This window comes from Asparagus officinalis, chromosome 4, assembly GCF_001876935.1.
Source record: "Asparagus officinalis chromosome 4, Aspof.V1, whole genome shotgun sequence".
Taxonomy (NCBI): Eukaryota; Viridiplantae; Streptophyta; class Magnoliopsida; order Asparagales; family Asparagaceae; genus Asparagus; species Asparagus officinalis.
In genome coordinates, this window is record NC_033797.1 from 128,555,806 (window position 1) to 128,575,395 (window position 19,590).

The 19,590-nt window shown below is 35.1% G+C and overlaps 2 protein-coding genes across 3 annotated transcripts in view; both read left to right on the forward strand.

Moving 5' to 3' along the window:
* The window catches only part of LOC109838390 (GDT1-like protein 5), a 36,242-nt gene that overhangs the window by 15,270 nt on the left and 1,382 nt on the right, over positions 1-19,590 (forward strand). The window lies entirely within an intron of this gene.
* Positions 13,645-15,291, forward strand: LOC109838388. The gene is made up of 3 exons (XM_020406837.1): positions 13,645-14,604; positions 14,689-14,807; positions 14,896-15,291. Exons 1-2 carry the CDS (start codon positions 13,866-13,868, stop codon positions 14,790-14,792), a joined length of 843 nt encoding a protein of 280 aa, XP_020262426.1. The 5' UTR covers positions 13,645-13,865; the 3' UTR covers positions 14,793-14,807; positions 14,896-15,291.

A 19,590-nucleotide genomic window follows, 5' to 3' on the forward strand; every position in this document is an offset into this window, starting at 1 on the left:
TGATCGACCCTCCATGAATTATGATCTCTCGCCGCCAAGACCTTACAACATGGCTCTAGAAAGTTATTAAAGACTTAACAATTTACCCGCTCCTTTAAAGTCAATCAAATTTGAGTACCCGCCAAAGTGCACAATATTGAGAAACTTGTGCTTTTTGATCGATCCCGATTGTCAAAGGCCTATTTTAGGAGACTCCTACTTTCGAATCGGAGCCCTTGCCCCAATCCACATCAATGTGAACAATGACCAAGCTATTTTATTTCTATTAATTTGGTTTCATTATAAGTCCTACTATAATTTAATTCCACGTCACTAAGTGGCTTGTAATTTTTCTTAGCCTTGTCATTTTGTCCGATCATGTTGTTGTGCTGAGCATTAGAAAAGGTGAAACCTAACTTCTGACATTTGACTATGCAATTTTTTGGTAATGATATTTTCATCGCAGTCAGTAGAGTTCTATGTTGTCCTTAGGTTGTCTTATACTCTTGCTCCTCAAAGCTTGGAACTGTAGTGAAAGAAAAAACACATACTATCACATATAGATGATGTCAATATGATAAAAGAAAGCAAATGATTGCATCCTTAAGAAGCTGGAGGATAAAAGGAGGGAGAACTAAATGTGACTGATTGGGCAACCACATTATAATTGCCAGTTATGGGATAGTGATGATATGACCAAAAGTAGACCTTAATGGGCGTGAGTTAGTGCTTAGAGAGATGTGATAGTTATTAATTTAACATAAGAAAATGATCCTTTATATATTATAATATATTTTTATATATATATATGTATTTATATAATATATATATATATATAATATATTATATTAATAAGATATTATTAATATATATATATATATACTTATATATGATAGATATATGGGAAAAGTGAAGCAAGGTGACACCTTAGGCTCCAACCTAAGAACGCGTCTAAATCATATATTCCATATTTGTTTTACGATCCGTTCCGTTATTATCTGCCCACATTATTAAAACCAAAACACCAATTTAGCGGTGACTTGCCGTGTTTTGACCTTTGTGAGCCGTTAAAAGTTCTATTCAATTCGGAAACCGTTAAATTTTGCGACGATGGATGAAGCGTAAAAACATGATGCGGTTCACCCCAAATTTGCGTGTGTTTGGATTTAAAGTGTGATTCAGTTTCACAGGAACGGATCGCCCAAAAAAAAAAAAAGGGAATGATGTTGATTTCGACCGCGCCTTAGATGGGAGCCAGGGTGTCACCTTAGATTCATTTTCCCTTATATATAATATATATTTATATATATATATATATATATATATATATATAAATCCCTTGTACTGAGCTGGTTCTATAAGATCCAGACCTAGATAAAGAATTTCTGGCAGATGATGCCACATCAGATATTTTGATTGTTCGAGAAGGATTAAAAGTTATTTCTACCTCTCCATCTGAAGTTTGCACGATTTGATCAATATCTTGATTAATAATGGGCAATGGTTGTATAGCATGAGGAATTACCCAATTTTCGGGAAAATTTATTTCATCCCATTTTATCTGTCTATTGACAGCAATATTTGAAGATAAAACATTTGTTTCTACCAGAACAGTTTTTCCTGGTTTAGAATGGATTTTAGCGGAAAACAAAAACAGTTGAAACAGTTGAAACAGATGCTTAATTTATTATTTTGTTAATGAGTTTAATGAAGAACCTATCAAATTGGTATCAGAGCCTCTACAACTATTCTTTGCTGTTTTTGTTTTCCGCTAAAATCCATTCTAAACCAGGAAAAACTGTTCTGGTAGAAACAAATATTTTATCTTCAAATATTACTGTCAATAGACAGATAAAATGGGATGAAATAAATTTTCCCAAAATTTGGGTAATTCCTCATGCTATACAACCATTGCCCATTATAAATCAAGATATTGATCAAATCGTGCAAACTTCAGATGAAGAGGTAGAAATAACTTTTAATCCCTCTCGAACAATCAGAATATCTGATGTGGCATCATCTGCCAGAAATTCTATCTAGTAAATGCTGTTTTTTTGATACTGGTATCAGAGCCGAATGAGTTTAATGAAGAACCTATCAAAGAATAGTTGTAGAGGCTGTGATACCAATATTTCCTGGTTTAGAATTGATTTATTGATCTCGAATATATAGCCCAATAAAACAAAGTGAACAAAGTAAACTCTACTATTTTATTGTTCAATATAAGGATAAAAAATAGTTGTAGAGGTTCTACGGCTCTGATACCAATTTAAGCGGAAAACAAAAACAGCAAAGAGAGAATACTTACAGCGTGCGACAGCCAATAGACAAGATAATATCTTTATTCGACTCCACAATATGGTACAAGAAGATTTATATTACAAGAGATCACTCAAAAGAGAATTCTTAATTTTATTTTCTCACTACAATAGAACACACCCAATCCATCTGCCTTCGATCTTATTTATAGACGCAGCGACGAATCTTCGACGAGCTTCGGAAATGACGCGTGGAAAAGTTGAAAACGACGTCGCATAATTCACAGTGGCCGCATATTGCGCAGTAACTGCTTTAGTAAAAGGTGATGGCGACCCATAGCATAGTAAGATTCTCCTTTAAGGAAAGTAGCTTTATTAAAGCTGCTTTTATAAAGCTGCTTTTTGAAAGATGATGCTAGACGGCTCCCTGAGGCTCAATCTAGTATTTGTTCTGCTTATAAAGCGGGGCTTTTACCTTTAAGGTCAGAGGGATTATTAAATATCTCAGCCCAGATGTCTTTAGGATCTTGGGCATCTTGAATAGGATCTTGATTAGGAGTATCTTCTTCCATAGAAGAAACATGATTATGAGTCTCTGAGTCATCAAAGGCTTCAAAGAATTGCCTTTTAAAGTGCTCTAAGCATTTTTACTTTATTTCGGCTTCAGAACTTTGAGGGTATTTCCTCCGCATTAATTTAGCCATTTTTGTCATAGGATTATCTTTTTTAGCTTCTTGAGTCATATTAGACTCTAAAATAGAGGTATTTCTCTGGATAATTTCTTTAATTTTTTTAACTTTGGTGTCGAGGCAAATACCATTCCACCATCTGCATTGATAAGTTCGTTTAGAAACAGGGATATGTGCTGGTGTCCAATCACAAATGAGAGACCAATTCCAAATCCAGGGTATTTCTGTCTCTGCCACAAAGTGTGATAAGCACATGCCATCTATAAGCTGGCTTTCATCAATTCGAGCCAGTTTTGGGTGTGTATCGACCCACGAAGAGTACAACTTTATTATTGGCTCTGGAATTATAGCAATTTTTATACCATGAATTTCCCACCATGTATAAAACCAACTGGGAACTCCCTTTTGAAGGGCTTCTGGACAGAGCTTTATAAGCCATGTGTGCTTTTGTTTAGGGTTCTGATATAAGAACACATCAAAAAAGGCTTGTTTATAATCCCAATAGTTAAACTTGTAAATTTCTTTTGTATTCTGTAGTTTAACTAAGGGTAATTCTTCGTTTGGGTTTATAGCCCAATTTCTTAGAAGTATAACTTCTCGTATCACACATTTGCTGAATGCAGGTGGTACTGTGTGATTATCTGTAGTCCAGAAATGGATTATTTCCATGCCCTTTTGGCATATTAGCATCTTAATCCAGGCTCTTGATTTTAAAGAGAAGGTAGGATAATATGTATCCTGTAAATATCTTTGCCTAATTTTATCAGGCTCTGTCATGAGAGGAACATCTTCTTGTTCTAAATATAGAATAATATTCGTGTAGGATTTATCAATCCATACTGTTTCTTCCTTTACTATATTAGCAAAGGGCTCAGGATTATTTTCTTGTTCAATCATATCTTGGAGGCCTTTATAAATGGCCTTTGTATTTGCTGAATTATTCTTTTTGGCGATGGTACGCCAAGAACTTGGTTGCTGAGATGGAGTATAACTCCTTTTAGAAGAAGTTTCTAAGCCTATAAGGCCAGAATTTTGACTTTGCGGGCGTCCTCCTCTTCCCCTTCCTGAAAAGGAGGGATTACTCCGTCTCATTTGTACAATGTAAAAATTCACGAGTTAAAAAATCAGGTAGATGATTAGAGTCACCTATTATATATTCAATTTTAAATTATACATGGCTAATTCAGCTTGCCATCTAGCAAATATTTGCTTAGAGACTAAATTTTTTACATCTTTTTCAATAATACTTTTAGCAGAACTACAATCTATTCGTAGTAGAAATTCTTGATTAAGAATATCATCTCTAAATTTAGCGAGAATATATTTAACAATCCCCCTGACCTTAAAGGTAAAAGCCCCTGCTAATAAATCCACCCGTAGAACCTCTACAACTAAAAGACATCTATCCCTCTACAACTATTTATTGGTTCTATATTCCTCATCCTTTATATAAGGATAAAAATAGTAGAGTTTAATGAAGAACCTATCAAAAACAAAGAAGTGCTAGATATTTTATTGGGCTGAAAGTATTCTTTTATAAAGAAGAACCCGCTTATAAACTCTACAACTAACAGCCCAAGATCCTGAAGACATCTGGGCATTATTTACCTCTACAACTAAAAGACATCTATCCCTCTACAACTAGTTTTTGTTCTCTAAATTTTTTAAACAGAAGAAAAAATTCTTTAAAGAAAGAGAAAAAGAAAAGCCTCATAAGACTAAAAAGAAAATTAAACAAGAAAAGAAAGAAATTCATTGTTATAAGTGTGGCCGTATCAGACACTATGCCAATCGCTGTTATATCAAAAAGAAAATAGAAGCGATTGAAGACGAAGGTCTTAAAAAGACTCTATCAAATATTTTGATCAATAGTGATACAGATGATGAATTATATTCGTCAACCTCAGAATCAAATTCTAAAGAAGAAAATAAAACTTGTAAATGTGCAATTAATAATTGCCAAGACGAGACTAATTATTGGAAAGCAATTGTCCAAATGAATGGACTTTCAATCAATATGATTAAATCTAATAAAGATAAAGAACTGTTATCACAAGTTCTATCAGCAGATATTTCTTCTAATTTAAAAGAAGAATTATTAAAAGCTGTCTAATAAAGACAAAAATCCGCAAATAGACAATGTCTTCAAATTTTCTGAAGTACAAAAAAGAAGGTAAAATATTGCCCATACTTTAAAAGATATATCTCTGTCATCTCTTAATAAAGAGATCCAAGAATTAAAAATAGAAGTTAAAAAATTAAAACAAGAGAATAAATATATTCTCGCTAGATTTGATGAAGGGCATGAACATGTTCAACAAAGTGAACAAAGTGATCAAGAAAATGAAATTAAAAATAATGCCCTATTGCAAATATTGTAACAAGTTACCTCTCAAAAGTGGTATATCAAAATCAACTTAATAGTTGAAGATCAATTTTATATATCAGATCTTATAGCTCTGGTAGATAGTGGTGCAGATTTAAACTGCATAAATGAAGGAATAATTCCTTCAAAGTTTTTTGAAAAAACTACGCAAACTTTAAGTAGTGCAAATGGAAACCAATTAGAGGTAAAATATAAATTACCTAAAGCACATATATGTGTGCAAGGGACTTGTATACCAACTCCCTGTATTCTAGTAAAAAATTTATCCCAACATATAATTCTTGGGACACCTTTTCTCCATACCATTATGCCTATTCATAAAATAGACACGAATGATATTCAAACTACTTTTGAGGAAAAAGAAATTTTACTTGAATTTATTACCGATCCTCAGACTAAAATGTTAAATGAGGTAAAAAATATAATTCTTAAAGAAAATCAAATAAATTTTCTTAAAGAAGAAATAGTATTTGTTCAAGTTGAAGAACAAATCCAAAAACAAAAAGACTTAATAAGTCAAATTGAAAATAAGTTTAAATTCACTGTATGCAGTGATATTTCAAATGCATTTTGGAATAGGAAACAACATATTGTTTCTTTACCCTATATAGAGGGATTCAACGAGAAAAATATTCCAACTAAATCTCGTCCATGTCAAATGAATCAAGAATATCTTGATCTATGTAAAAAAGAAATACAAACTCTTATAGAGAAAAAATTAATAAGAAAAATCTTATTCTCCTTGGAGTTGTACTGCATTTTATGTTAACAATGCAGCTGAAAGAGAACGAGGAGTTCCTCGATTAGTTATCAATTATAAACCTCTAAATTCCGTCCTTAAATGGATACGATATCCAATTCCTAATAAAAGAGATTTATTAAATCGCATTACTAATGCTAAAATATTTTCTAAGTTTGATTTAAAATCAGGCTACTGGCAAATTCAAATAGAAGAAAAATACAAGTATAAAACTGCTTTTGTTGTCCCATTTGGACACTATGAATGGAATGTTATGCCATTTGGGCTTAAAAACGCCCCTTCTGAATTTCAAAATATTATGAATGAAATTTTTATTCCTTATATGGATTTTATTCTATCTTATATAGATGATATATTGATCTTTTCTAATAGCTTCGATCAACATATAAAACATCTAGAGACTTTTAGAACTCTAGCTATGAAAAATGGGTTAGCTATATCTGCCCCAAAAATAAAATTATTTCAAACTTAGATTAGATTTTTGGGTCACAATATTGAAAAAGGGACTACTATACCCATTGATAGAAGTATAGAATTTGCTTTTAAGTTTCCAGATGAAATAACTGATATAAAACAGTTACAAAGATTTTTGGGAGCTTTAAACTATGTTGCCGATTATTATAAAGATTTGGCAAAAGACACAGTCTTTTTATATGATAGGCTTAAGAAAAACGCTAAGCCTTGGACTTAGCAACATACTGCTGCTGTAAAAAGAATTAAACTTAAAGTTAAAAATTTACCATGTATTCATCTTGCAAATATTCACTGGTTCAAAATAGTTGAAACAGATGCTTCAAATATTGGTTATGGTGGAATACTAAAACAAGTAAATCCCCAAACTAAAAAAGAACAATTAGTTCGTTTTACCTCTGGTAAATGGGATAAAGCCTAGTTTAATTATTCAACAATCAAAAAAGAAATGTTATCTATTTTGAAATGTTTCTCTAAATTTAGAGATGATATTCTTAATCAAGAATTTCTACTACGAATAGATTGTAGTTATGCTAAAAGTATTATTGAAAAAGATGTAAAAAATTTAGTCTCTAAGTAAATATTTGCTAGATGACAAGCTGAATTAGGCATGTATCAATTTAAAATTGAATATATAAAATGTGACTCTAATCATCTATCTGATTTTTTAACTCGTGAATTTTTGCATTGTACAAATGAGACAGAGTAATCCATACTTTTCAGGGAGGGGGAGAGGAGGACGCCCGCAAAGTTAAAATTCTGGCCTTATAGGCTTAGAAACTTCTTCTAAAAGGAGTTATACTCAATCTCAGCAACCAAGTTCTTAGGCGTACCATCATAAAAAAGAATAATTCAGCAAATACAAAGGCCCTTTATAAAGGCCTCCAAGATATGATTGAACAAGAAAATAATCCTGAGCCCTTTGCTAATATAGTAAAGGAAGAAACAATATGGATTGATAAATCCTACACGAATATTATTCTATATTTAGAACAAGAAGATGTTCCTCTCATGACAGAGCCTGATAAAATTCTGGCCTTATAGGCTTAGAAACTTCTTCTGAAAGGAGTTATACTCCATCTCAGCAACCAAGTTCTTGGCGTACCATCGTCAAAAAGAATAATTCAGCAAATACAAAGGCCCTTTATAAAGGCCTCCAAGATATGATTGAACAAGAAAATAATCCTAAGCCCTTTGCTAATATAGTAAAGGAAGAAACAGTATGGATTGATAAATCCTACACGAATATTATTCTATATTTAGAACAAGAAGATGTTCCTCTCATGACAGAGCCTGATAAAATTAGGCAAAGATATTTACAGGATACATATTATCCTACCTTCTCTTTGAAATCAAGAGCTTGGATTAAGACGCTAATATGCCAAGAGGACATGGAAATAGTCTATTTCTGGACTACAGATAATCACACAGTACCACCTGCATTCACAAATGTGTGATACGAGAAGTTATACTTCCAAGAAATTGGGCTATAAACCCAAACGAAGAATTACCCTTAGTTAAACTACAGAATACAAAAGAAATTTACAAGTTTAACTATTGGGATTATAAACAAGCCTTTTTTGATGTGTTCTTATATCAGAACCCTAAACAAAAGCACACATGGCTTATAAAGCTCTGTCCAGAAGCCCTTCAAAAGGGAGTTCCCAGTTGGTTTTATACATGGTGGGAAATTCATGGTATAGAAATTGCTATAATTCCAGAGCCAATAATGAAGTTGTACTCTTCGTGGGTCGATACACACCCAAAACTGGCTCGAATTGATGAAAGCCAACTTATAGATGACATGTGCTTAGCACACTTCGTAGTAGAGACAGAAATCCCCTGGATTTGGAATTGGTCTCTCATTTGTGATTGGACACCAGCACATATCCCTGTTCTTAAACAAACTTATCAATGCAGATGGTGGAATGGTATTTGCCTCGACACCAAAGTTAAAGAAATTGAAGAAATTATCCAGAGAAATACCTCTATTTTAGAGTCTAATATGACTCAAGAAGCTAAAAAAGATAATCCTATGACAAAAATGACTAAATTAATGCGGAGAATATACCCTCAAAGTTCTGAAGTCGAAATAAAGCAAAAATGCTTAGAGCACTTTAAAAGGCAATTCTTTGATGACTCAGAGACTCATAGTCATGTTTCTTCTATGGAAGAAGATACTCCTAATCAAGATCCTATTCAAGATGTCCAAGATCCCGAAGACATCTGGGCTGAGATATTTAACAATCCCCCTGACCTTAAAGGTAAAAGCCCCGCTTTATAAGCAGAACAAATACTAGATTGAGCCTCGGGGAGCCGTCTAGCATCATCTTTCAAAAAGCAGCTTTAATAAAGCTACTTTCCTTAAAGGAGAATCTTACTATGCTATGGGTCGCCATCACCTTTTACTAAAGCAGTTACTGTGCAATATGCGGTCACTGTGAATTATGCGACGTCGTTTTCAACTTTTCCACGCGTCATTTCCGAAGCTCGTCGAAGATTCGTCGCTGCGTCTATAAATAAGATCGAAGGCAGATGGATTCGCGTCATTTCCGAAGCTCGTCGAAGATTCGTCGCTGCGTCTATAAATAAGATCGAAGGCAGATGGATTAGGTGTGTTCTATTGTAGTGAGATAATAAAATTAAGAATTCTCTTCTGAGTAGGGGTGGAAATGAACCAAATAATTAACAAATAGTTCGATAATTGTTCGAAAAAGTATTCGGTCATATTCGATTCGGTAGTTCATTTACCACTAAACAAATATTTTTTAGTATTCGAGTTTACTAACGAATAGAATTTAACCAGATGTATATTCGATTCGTTTGTCTATTAAATATTCGTTTAAAATTTGATCACATCATATTACTTGTATAGTTGTATTATTGCACATATGATGTCATATTTTTAACCTACATATCATTTCTACTTGAGCTTTATATCCTGATTTTAAGACTTAAATAATCTTAAATCTGTTTTCTAATTAAAATTTTGATTTAAATATATATACATCATATATTATGAAGGAATAAATTTTATTTATGAATTTAAATACTATTTGAAAATCAAATTCTTTAGCGGAATAAATATACTTTGATATTCGATAAGTATTCGTGAATATTCATGAATATTTATCAAATACCAAGTATTCGAGTTCGAATTCGAAAAACTAGATATATGAATTTTAGAGTCCACATTCGAATTCGATAATTTTAAACAAATACGAATACGAACATCTTAGTATTCGATTCGATTCGATCGTTTACCACCCCTACTTCTGAGTGATCTCTTGTAATATAAATCTTCTTGTACCATATTGTGGAGTCGAATAAAGATATTATCTTGTCTATTGGCGGTCGCACGCTGTAAGTATTCTCTCTTTGCTGTTTTTGTTTTCCGCTTAAATTGGTATCTCAGCCCAGATGTCTTTAGGATACCAATTTAAGCAGCCCACTTTGTTTGGGCTATATATATATATATATAGGAGTGAAGAAAGGAGTCAATACTTTCTTATTCTTGTGACAGGACAATATTACTTAGGTTGAGCATTCTTTCTTGTTTTGGTTGTTGGTCTTTCTACATTTCACATGCCGAAAATCTAGTCAAAGAACTGGCTATTGTCGTTCTTCTCATTAGCACACATCCTTGCCCACTTTATTATAAACATAGCTTTCTTGCATGATTCTCTTATTCCGCTGTGACCTCAACACCTTTATTGCTAATCATTTGTTTGTTCTTTATCTTTGACCTTTTTCTATCAAAGGACAATAGTTTGGTACCATATTAACCATTTTATTTCGTGTTTATGTACACATAATGCACAAGACAGGTATTTTCACATTTTTTGGTTTTCGTTCTTGCATGCTTGGCATCTTGCTTGCTCTTAGCCTTCTTAAGTAGTCAATGTTTTAAAAAGCTGCCGCTTAACCCGCCTAGGCTCCCTCCTAGGCCTAGGCGGTACCTAGGCCACCCCCCTAGGTCTTAGGAACGCCTAAAGGAGCGGAGACCGCTTATGCGGGCTACATCGTTTATATCTTGGTCGTGATTTCCTATGTTGTTATCTCCATATCCTCTAACCTTTTCCAATCTCCTTTGGCCGCTTGCACTGACTACGAACACCTCCTAGGCTCCTCCAACTCCTTAAACCTTTAGCAAGACCTCCTCCTATCACCACTTAAAACAAAAAAAAGGAAATTCTCCTAGGCTTATTCTAGGCGCCAGTTTGGAACCTTGTGGCGCCTAGCGCTTTTGATAATATTGATTGTAATTAATAAAATAAATAAAATATATATGAAAGCACCTAGGCCTTGCCTAGACTCTAGTTGCCAGGTCCAACGCCTAGACTGCCTAGCACTTTCTGTAACCTTATAATTAGTGCATGATAGTGCATTTGACTATGTTCCTTCATTGTGCTTTCACTGCTTTATTATAACTAGCATTTTGGCCCATGCAAAGCACGGGCTAGCCTTGTCTATTGTCCTCTATTGGTCTACATGTTCTTATGCAGTGTTTGAGCTCTGGTGTTTCACTATCACATATTGACATGCTAACTTTTATTTAAATGTAGTTGCATATCATTTATTTTATTTACCTATGCAAAAGTTTCAAATATTTGATATGAACTAATTAGAGAAGAAGTAATATGGTTTCACCCAGTGATTTCAAAGGCGGTGTCGGGCGCGCGCCTCGGGCGCAAGGCGGTGTGGCGCGGTGGAATAGCGCCCCGCATGGGGTGCGGGGCGCTGCACTTGCCCCAAGCGCGCGCCCGAGTGCGCCTTCGAGCGCCTCACCGCCTCTGGGAAGGCGATCGCCTCAGAAATTGAAGGCGAATGGCCTCATGTAATGCGGATATCGGGTAGAAACGGGTAGAAACCCGACTCAAACTTAAACCCAAAAAAGGCAAAACAGATCTAAGCTAGGGTTCTTCACTTCGTTGTCTCTCTTCGTGTTCGGTGGCGACGAACAGGGAACGAGGAGCTCGGTGACGACGAGAACCGGCGACGAACTGGGGACGACGAGCTCGGTGACGACGAGATCCCGTGACGAACAGGAAAAACCGATTTCGGTGACGAAGAGAACCCACGAGCTCGGCGAACAAAGGTGAGTTTTCATTTATTTTTGCTTCCCTTTCTCTTTTTTCACTTTTTTTTTTGTTTTTCATCTGTTCCCTTTCTCTTCTTTCATCTTTTCTTTTCTTTTCTTTCATTTATTTTCAACTTTCATCTCACGACGAGAAACGTCGGTCTTTTTTTCCATTTTTTTGCCGCTGTTGCTGTTCACTTTCTCTGTTTTTGTTTCCTTTTCTCTGTTTTTCACTTTTTTCAATTTTTATTCTCTTTTTTGCTGTGTTTTTCACCTGTTCTGTCTTTTTTTTTCTTTTTTTTTCTTCTCAGTTGACTGTTAATGATTGAGATAGTAAGCAAGTAAACTGATTTTTAATTGATATTAGGTAATTATTAAAGTGATTTGTGGACTATTTTGATTAATAATAAGCTATGATTACTTAATGTTTGATCTTCTGTTCATGTGAATAGATAGATAATTTTGTCATATGCATTATGAGGAACAGAGGAACTAGACATCATTTGATAGATAACTGATAGATAATTTTGTCATGAATTGATAGATAGTTCTGTTCATGTGATTGTTTGACTGTAGAAATGCTAACTAACTTACAAAGAGATTTACGGACTAATTGCTCGCTTCCTATTAATACATATCATGATATCAATCATAATTATTGAAAATGTGATACTATTTGATTTCTCGTGCGAGATTGCGAGTATTGATTCTTGCTATTTGAGCTAGGTGTAGTGCTACACTGCTATTAGTTGACTTGAAAGTTAAAACTTGATTCGCCATTTATAACCTGTAAAGAAGGAAAACAAAATTTAGCAATATAGTTGTTAGTGTCATGCAATATAATATATTAGTATGAAAGTTTGAATAATTTTTCATTATTTAGCAATATAGTTGTTAGTGTCATGCAATATAATATATTAGTATGAAAGTTTGAATAATTTTTCATTTATCTTGTATATCTCAAAATACTAGTGATGCGTTATGTCAAAAAAAAAAGTGAATAGTGATGTAATATTGCAATATGAATTTAATGTATATATGTGTTTTGGTGTAGATATGTCTTCATCGGCGAGTGGTGGAAGAAGACAAGATCCTACATAAAAATATACTTCATTAGTTGATGAAGGGAATGCCAATAAACATAAGTGCATATTTTGTAACAAGATCACAAATGGCGGCATATCCCGACAAAAAGAGCATCTAATCGGGACGGATAGAAAACGCAAAAATGTGAGTCTTTGTCAAAAAGTCCCTCCCGATGTGGTTGAAGAGCTAAAAGATTATGAAGAAAGACAAAAGATGGCTAAAAGACAACAAGCTATAGATGAATATCTCCCCGAACTTGGAGATGAGAACATGGTGGAAATTGATGATGAGGAGGATGAAGATGAACAAGTACAAGAACGTAGAGATAGAGGAAAAGGCCCGGCGGTTCCTAGGCCATCTTCGGTAACGGCAAGAGGAAGAGGGAGTTTGGGCATGCACAGTGCGGGATCTTCCACAGGCCTAAAGAGGAAGGGGCCGATGGATGCATTTCTTACATTCGATCCCGCTCTTGAGGTCGCCAAGGATGAAAGAAGGCGCAAGTTGAGACAATCGTGTATTGAAGAAAGCCTCAACAAAGATGCAGTGGCTAAAGTGCATCAAGACATAGCTCGGTGGTGGTATCAAGCCGGCATTCCCTTTAATGCCGCTCGTCTTAGATCTTTCAAAATCATGTTAAAGTCCGTGGGGGCTTTTGGGCCTAACTTGCCTCCTCCTACATTACACCATTTGAGAGAGCCTTTGCTTAGAAAGGAGAAAAAATACACTGATGATCTGATACAACCTCATACACTAAAGAGGTGTGGGCTACCAAAGGTTGTTCTTTTATGTTAGACGGTTGGAGTGACAGAAAGGGGAGAACATTGATCAATTTTCTTGTGAACTCTCCTCGTGGTACGGTGTTTCTTTCATCTATTGATGCGTCTGATGAGATCAAGACGGGTGACAGAATGTTTGAGATACTTAGTGAGCAGATTAAACTCATAGGACCTCAGAATGTTGTTCAGATCGTCACGAATAACCATTCTAGTCTCAAATATGCAGGTAAATTTTATTTTGGTTATGAATCCTTTGCTAATGCTATGTTAGGATGCTTTGATATTGATCTTTTTTTATTTTTTTATTTATAGGAGCGGAATTGGAAAAAGAGTATCCTCATTTATATTGGACTCCTTGTGCTGCTCATTGTATTAATCTCATGCTCAAGGATATTGGTAAACTACCATCTGTGAAGCTAACCTTGAGTCGAGCTATGAAGTTGACTGGATTCATCTACTCACATGCGTGGGTTTTAAAGCTGATGAGAGGTCAAACTAACGGCAGAGAGCTTCTTAGACCGGCAGTGACACGATTTGCCACATCATTTATGACTTTGTCAAGCATCCATCGACAGAAAAATAACCTCAGAAAGATGTTTAATTTGGAGACATGGAGGCAAAGTAAGTGGGCAAGAGATTCAAAGGGAAAATCAGCTGAAAGGATAGTTCATATGCCATCTTTCTGGAACAACATTGTTCGTATTCTCAAGCTGACGGCTCCTCTTGTTGGTGTTCTGAAACTTGTTGATGGTGACAAAAAGCCTGCTATGGGATACATTTATGAGGCGATGGATAGAGCTAAGGAGACTATTGCTAAAACCTTTGGTGATGATCTTTCAAAATATTCTGAAGTATTTGATATCATTGATAAGAGGTGGCAGGATCAGCTTCATCGGCCTTTGCATGCTGCAGGATATTACCTTAATCCTGCATTTTTTTATGACCATCCAAACATCCAAGGGGATGACGAAGTTATGAGAGGTCTTTATCAAGTCATTGAGAAGATGGTGCCCACACAAGACCAAGACAAGGTTGATAGGCAGTTGGATATATACAGGCATGCTGGGGGTCTTTTTGGTATGGAGATAGCTAAGAGAAATAGAAAGAAGAAGTCTCCAGGTAAATATGCATAATATAAACTCTCAATTGACTAGATTTTTTATAAGAAATACACTACAAATCACAGTCTATTTAAATTGACAGCTGATTGGTGGGAGTCTTATGGTGCATCAGCACCAGAGTTGCAGAAGCTTGCTGTTAGAGTCCTCAACCTTACTTGTAGCTCCTCCGGCTGTGAAAGAAATTAGAGTACTTTTGAGCAAGTATGATTAGTTTTATTTTATTGAACAAAATAGATTTAATTCCCTTAGAAATATGGATATTGATTTGATTGATTTGTATAAATTACAGATACACACCAAGAAGAGGAATAAATTGGATCATAAGAGGCTGCAAGATCTAGTTTACTGCAAGTACAACCAAGCTTTGAAGGAGAGATATGACTGCAGAGATTCTATTGATCCGATTAAGTTGGCTGATATAGATGAAAGCAATGAATGGTTGTTAGGGTAATTCGGTGAAGGTGAAAATGCAGAGAATGACTTGGTGGAGGGCGAGGACAACCTTACATATGGTGTCATAGGAGATGCAATGGGAGCTGAAGAAGATGATTCTATGTATCTAAGATCGACTAATAGGTTTCGAGGATTTTCGAGTGGTATTGGTTCTTCGTCGAGGAGGAGGAAACTGAAGAGGAGGATATACCCTTAGAAGGGGATGATGATGATGTTAATGAGGATGATTAGAATCATTAGGCTATTATTGGATGATGATGATGTTAATGAGGATGATTAGAATCATTAGGCTATTATTTTGCTACTTATTTGCTTTGTTTAATTAGATTGCTTGTTAGGCTATTATTTTGCTACTTATTTGCTTTGTTTAATTAGATTGCTTGCTTTGTTTTGATTTGATGTTATTGAACTCCTTAAGTGTTCAAGCTGCTTTGTGTTTTTGTTTTGATGGATAACTTGATTTGCTTCGATGATTAAAACTTTATTTTGTGATCTAGTAGTGTATATTTTATTTATCTTGAGTCTGAGGTTACATTTTCTGTGTGAAATTTTAATTTTTTATTGAGTGCGCCTCGCTTCACTCGGGCGCGCGCATCGCATTGCGCCTTGCGCATGTGCGCGTAAACTGACATTGCGCCCCGCATTGCGCCTCACGCATTGAAAACACTGGTTTCACCTAATTTTTTTCATAGTTTGAAACTAAATGGCTCATTACATGTTTACTTTATATAATTTGATAGGAACTAATCTATATGGCTAAAAGGAAAACGACAAAGGTTCATATGATCCACAATCCATATACCTAAAACATACAATAATGGCATCTAAAACATTCATAAAAAAATACACCAAAATCACACCTCATGCTTTAAATTCATAAGTAGATTCATATTGATTGCTAAGGGCAATGTCGTATAGTTCATTGACCAAAAAAAAGAAAAAAACTTAAGGCAACCAACCCTCAGGGTAAACAAATGAGATTCATATTGCTTGCTGATAAGGGATAGGCCGCGTATCAATCAAATATAAGAGAAAAGAAATTTTATGCCACTTCACAAAATTTTAAATATATTCGAGATGTACTGTAAATAAATTTGAGAAGTAGCGGTAGCATGAAATGATTTGATCGGACATATTTGTCCAAAATGATTAGAATGTCCTGGTTGATGTTCAAATCTGAAATACATATTCCCGTAACCTTTTAAGTACTGCATGACAGTGCATTTGACTATGTTCCTTCATTGTGTTTTCTCTGCTTTATTATAATTATAGTAAACAGTGAGATCAGAGGATTGAGCTCTTCTGTCCGTATCTATTTTGAGATATTGACATCAAATTTGAGTTTGATTTGATTCGAGTCAAAGTCATGCTTTCTTTATTTTAGTGATCAAGTTAGTTTGAGATTTAGCTAGCAAATTAGTACATTTAAATCTCGTCTCTATGTCTTTACATAAGATTAGGTTTAGATGAGATTCTAGTTGAAATTTTTATCTGGTTAGTTGGAGAATAGTGTTAAAGAATTGATTTACTCTGATTTTTTTATTTTTGCCTTGATGAGTGAGTGCTATTTGAAATGTTTCCTAAAGAAGTTATTTTAATTGAGATTCTTAAGTGTCGCATCCCTTTCTGCTTCCTGTTACCTGACATGAGAGCCATCTACAGACCTCAATCCACATTGACTACCTTCTCAAACCCTATCCCTTCCGAAATCGAACTCTTTCAAAGACTGATCCAACTTGTCCCTTTTATTTTCTCCAAATCTTTCGCGCTCTCAACCCAGAGAACAAGTAGCAACGGGAGCAAGTTGGTAGCTACTATAATAACTGGGGGAAAAAACGAGCGAGAGCAACATCTCTTCTTCACTCCAAAGGTGTCAACATTCTAGATTTGGTCTCGATCAATTTCAGATCTGATCTCAGGCCATTTCATCTTCAATTTAGTCTAAATCGATCAGTATCCAAGCAGATCCTGTCAAGGTTATTCGTTTTGAGATCAAAACCTTTATCCTCTTCGAGAAATAACATGAGTCCATCATCATTAGCAGTTGCAAGGCAACAATTACATGATTGGCATGAAGATTAATTATCAGATTGCAGACTTGATTGAAAGTCTTCAATGCTCAAGTGAACTTCTAAAATCTATTTACATTGAAGCCTTAGACTTTACCTTTATTTCTAAGGATGTCATTACATCTTCACTGATTCTTTTAAAATTCAGTCTGCATTACCCTAACCATACATTAAAAAAAGGGAGATGAGAGAGATTGTCTCAAAGCACCTTACATAAGTTGCTTTCCTTAACATGATTTGAGATTTATGTGCTTATGTTGAATGTTGATGTTAATTTTAAGTAAACTTTATTCTAATATTAATATTCAAATCTACCGTATTACCATCTTCTCTTTTGCTTGAACCCTGAAGACTCTTCCTAAATGATTTGGAATCCTCTCATTGCCTGAACACGGCTGAAAGAGACACTCAAGACACCTGTTATGAGTTCGAACAAAAGATCCTTATGTTGGAAAAAGCTATCGGAGTTAGTAAAGTAGTAAATATAATTTTTTTAAATGAATGACCAAGGTGACAGACGTTGGCAAGTGACTGATGTGGTCCTTATGTTGGAAAAAGCTATCAGAGTTAGTAAAGTAGTAAATATAATTTTTTTAAATGAATGACCGAGGTGACAGATGTTGGCAAGTGACTGATGTGGCCCCCAAATTGGTTCAATAAGTTAGTTGGCAGACAATCATTTCAGGTTTAGAAGAACGATCTGGGATGGTTCTAAGGTTTCTGATCCTAATGACCCAAAGTTTCTGAGTTCGAGGTAGGCTATCAACAAACAGTCATGATGGTTCAGGAAGAGCTTCCTCTTTTAGAGCTCATTAGAAGAAACTCATAGATAATCTTAACAGATACACAGAAGAGGGTTTGAAAATTACCAACAACTCAATAGGAAACTTTGGCATCCAAGTGATATCACCTTCTAGGTGACAATCGGGAATCATCAAGATCTTTCCTCTATATATTAGAATTACGCCCGAGAGAGTTGAGACTGGCGCTCCCACCTTTGATGGAAAGGTAGAACCCAGTGCCTTTTCTTAGTTGAATCAACGTGGAAGCTTTTTTTTAGTTCTAAGAGATGATGCTAAATGATGTGTGCTATGCCACGAGGAAGCTATCAGGTTCAATAAAGCAGTATTGGCAAGAACTTGGGCAGAATTTAGAATATTCAGGTGGGGCACAATTTTGTAATTGGCTTAAAATGAAGGAAAACTAACTTGAGAAATATATGTCCATGTCTACTATCATCAGAGGAAACTCTTCAAAGAGTTGATGAATCTGAAATAAAGATCTGGAAGTGTTGTCGAATACATAAACAAATTTGAAGCACTCACTAGGTGTGACATTAGTGGTGACGCTTAGACTATCATCAGTAGGTTCATTATTGTGTTGAAACCAAATATCAAGGTAGATTCACTCCATGATATTGACACATTACAGGAAGTCATTCAAAAAGCAATAATTGTTGAATGATATATTAAGCACTTCGTTATTTGACGATAAACTTCAATTTGGAAACTCCGTGGAGAAAAGCTAGCAATCAAGGATTCACCTACCAAACAGGTAGCAATATTCTGCTTCGTGGTCTCTGTGTTCAACAGTAATAAGATTGAGCATGCAGACATTAGTTAAGATGGTTTTGCTGTGTTTTCATTGTCATGGAAAAGAACATATTGCTAGGACTTGCGCAAAAAGACATTTATGTGGAGAGTAAGGCAACCAGAAGATCTTAAAATGTTGATGTAATAGTTCCTAAAGTTCAACCATCTGATGTGTATTAACAGTACCTTGGTGATGAAAGCCTCATGTCAATGTCCTACACTGCATTCTAACCACCCCAAAGTCAGAAAGAAGACTAGAAGCGCACTTTGCTCTCTTCTTTTTTCACACATGCATCAAATGTGATCCTAACAGTTGCAAAGTTGTCCTTATTGGAGGGAGATCTCTAAATATGGTCTCTAAGACTGCTTTTGCCAGGATGAAATTGAAATCTGAGCTTTCCCCTTAACCCTTTAAAGCGTCCTTGTTGGGTGAGACTACTTTTTTAAGTGAATTAAACTTGTTGTAAACATAACACAAGACTACATAGTCTCCTTCTCAGATACTTAAGCCACAAGCCAGAATTTTCTGAAGAGTTATAGTTAAAACCTTTATGAGTATCTGAAGACAGCCATCATGCTCAGAAAATGAACCCTTTATGAAGAAGCTTGGAAGCGTTGTGGCAGATGTTTGAGGTTTCTCTCGTTACAAACATCAATTTAAGGTTCTATTTTAAGTGCTAAAACTAAATTATTTTGGGGGTCTAATATTCTAGAATGTCAAGGTAACTTTGCATTCTTAGATAATAGTTAAGAGTTATGGGAGGTTCTCCGCAACCTCTCCATTAACAGGGTGCAAGGAACATGGATTTTATATCCTAGGACCCACTTAATGTGATAGCTGTTTTTTGTGTGTGTTGGGGGGGAGGGGGG